The sequence below is a fragment of the Saccostrea cucullata genome, unplaced genomic scaffold (genome assembly GCF_032062105.1).
Source record: "Saccostrea cucullata isolate Sc308-1 unplaced genomic scaffold, CSIRO_AGI_Scuc_v1 ctg3383, whole genome shotgun sequence".
NCBI classification, from domain to species: domain Eukaryota; kingdom Metazoa; phylum Mollusca; class Bivalvia; order Ostreida; family Ostreidae; genus Saccostrea; species Saccostrea cuccullata.
Genome location: NW_026933027.1, coordinates 1 through 2040, shown reverse-complemented (window position 1 = coordinate 2040; position 2040 = coordinate 1). Strand labels below are relative to the sequence as shown.

General features: G+C 32.8%; 1 protein-coding gene across 1 annotated transcript; it reads right to left on the bottom strand.

Moving 5' to 3' along the window:
• Nucleotides 1–1678, bottom strand: LOC134237046 (rabenosyn-5-like; the record flags this gene model as incomplete). The annotated part of the gene is made up of 2 exons (XM_062719131.1): nucleotides 1–1465; nucleotides 1592–1678. Coding segments are annotated over 2 exons (619 nt in total), but the record flags the coding sequence as incomplete, so codon positions are not given.
• Between the last annotated feature and the right edge of the window lie 362 nt (nucleotides 1679–2040).

Genomic DNA, 2040 nt, shown 5'->3' with positions numbered 1-2040 from the left:
TAAACATGCTTCTAGTACTTTCAACCTATATATTTTCTAGGATTGAAAATATATATAATTAAACATGTTATTCTTTAATAATAAAAAAACAATGCCATAAAGAAATCATAAACAATTAATTAGCATGTCCAAGACAACTTTATTTCATGTGACTTTTAAATCAGGAATCGTTGAGCTATGAGATTGACTGAAATGCATCAAAATGACTAGAAATAAGACTTTCAGCAAAACAAGCATAATATGGTGTTTAAAAATTCTATTTGTATGTTTATAGTAAGTGTTTTTAAGTCAAATAAGGGTATTGCACTGACCAATGAACACTAACATATATTTATTTGTAACCACCCCCAACCCCCAAATTAAGTAACAAAAATCACTCCATCATAATTTTAAAACATTTTTTTTCACATGAACAGTAGGAATTGAAATACAACACGATTACAAATATAGTTATATAGATGCAATAATGAAAAAAACTGAGAATTAATCATACACATAATTTATGTTTGACTGAGGGCTTTTAGATCTGGTGTAGCATTAGATAAATTTGGCACAAGAATTAAACAAAATCTACATCTTCAGCATTGAATGTTAATAATGTCTAAGAGCAAGAAGACTGTCATCTTTAATCCAGGTATGAATCACTGCGGTATTCTATGTGACTTAGAACATGACTGTACATGTAAACTACTGGCCTGTTGATCTTCTTTATCAGCACACAATGTAAACAGATTTCCATGAAAATTTTTGTTGAACTAGTTGAACATTCTTGCACAGAACATGAGGTATATTTACTAAGTAAATAGTAACCTACGCTTTTAAAAGGTCACAAAGTAAAATGTAAAGACAAATAAGCAAAATCACAGTAAAAAAAGGTAAATTAATACTCCAAGCCTTTGATTTTATAAATTACAATGCCCTAACTAAAGTGGCTCACGACCAGTTTTGTCTCTGTTGTCTTAGGTATTCATTCTGAAGCTCTTTAAGATTTTGCTCCAGCATCTGTACCTCATCCAGTTTCCCTGCCTGCTTGGCCTGTTTTATATAACTACGAATTATATTCATCTGCTGAATCATGGGATCATCTGTGTTATTAAAGTTAATGTGAGACGAATCGTTAGGGATCCATCCCGCTAATTTCTGGGATCCTGATCTCTCTCTACTCTCTACCTGTTTCAGCTGCTCATGCCTTGTGATCTCTTTCTGCTCTCTCTGTTCCTTGGCTCTCCTCTCTTTCTCTTGAGCTTCGAAGGCAGCTTGTCTTTCGGCGGCGATTCTTTTCTGTATTTCTAACTTTCTTGCTTCCTGTAGCTTGACGTACTGTTCCTCGGTGGGTAATGCCTGCAGGCCTAACATATTGTCCTGCATAAAGTTTGTGGCATATGTCCTTATTGCCCGTTGTAGAAGAAGCTGTTTCTGAGAAGGCTCTTCTTCACTGTTCAGGCCAAGATTAAGAATCCTTTTGCTAGAAAAGAAAAGTATCAATTATAATGTTGCAATTAACTTAAAAAGTAATTTATTAAAAATTTTAAATGTTACTCAATACTGTGACATGGTACATTCATTTCTATCAACTTACAAGAATACATACCTTAGTCCATCAATTGTTTCATAGAACTTAGTAATTTTTATTCTGTATCGCTGGGCTTCTTGCAGGTTATACATTGACTCTCCACAACTGAGAAAATGGAGAGAAAAAGACCAAGTCATACCTTTATCTAACATGATCTAATATATCAAACAAAATATGGATAAACAAACACTATTCAAGTTAAAAATTGGTTCCATTTAAGAAATGAATTTAATTTTTGAAGATTCATGAGGTTATGAACTACAACGCTTCACGCCGGCATATTTATCATGAAGCACTAACGCGCTTCATGAAATATACTGGTGTGAAGCACTGTAGTTCATACACCTCATGAATCTTCAAAAATCAAATTCATTTCTTATATTTACATTATTTTTCTGATGCCTTGTCATAAATTTATGCCATTCAACTGTCATTTTTAAAGCAAAACCTTGTGCACTATATTTTTT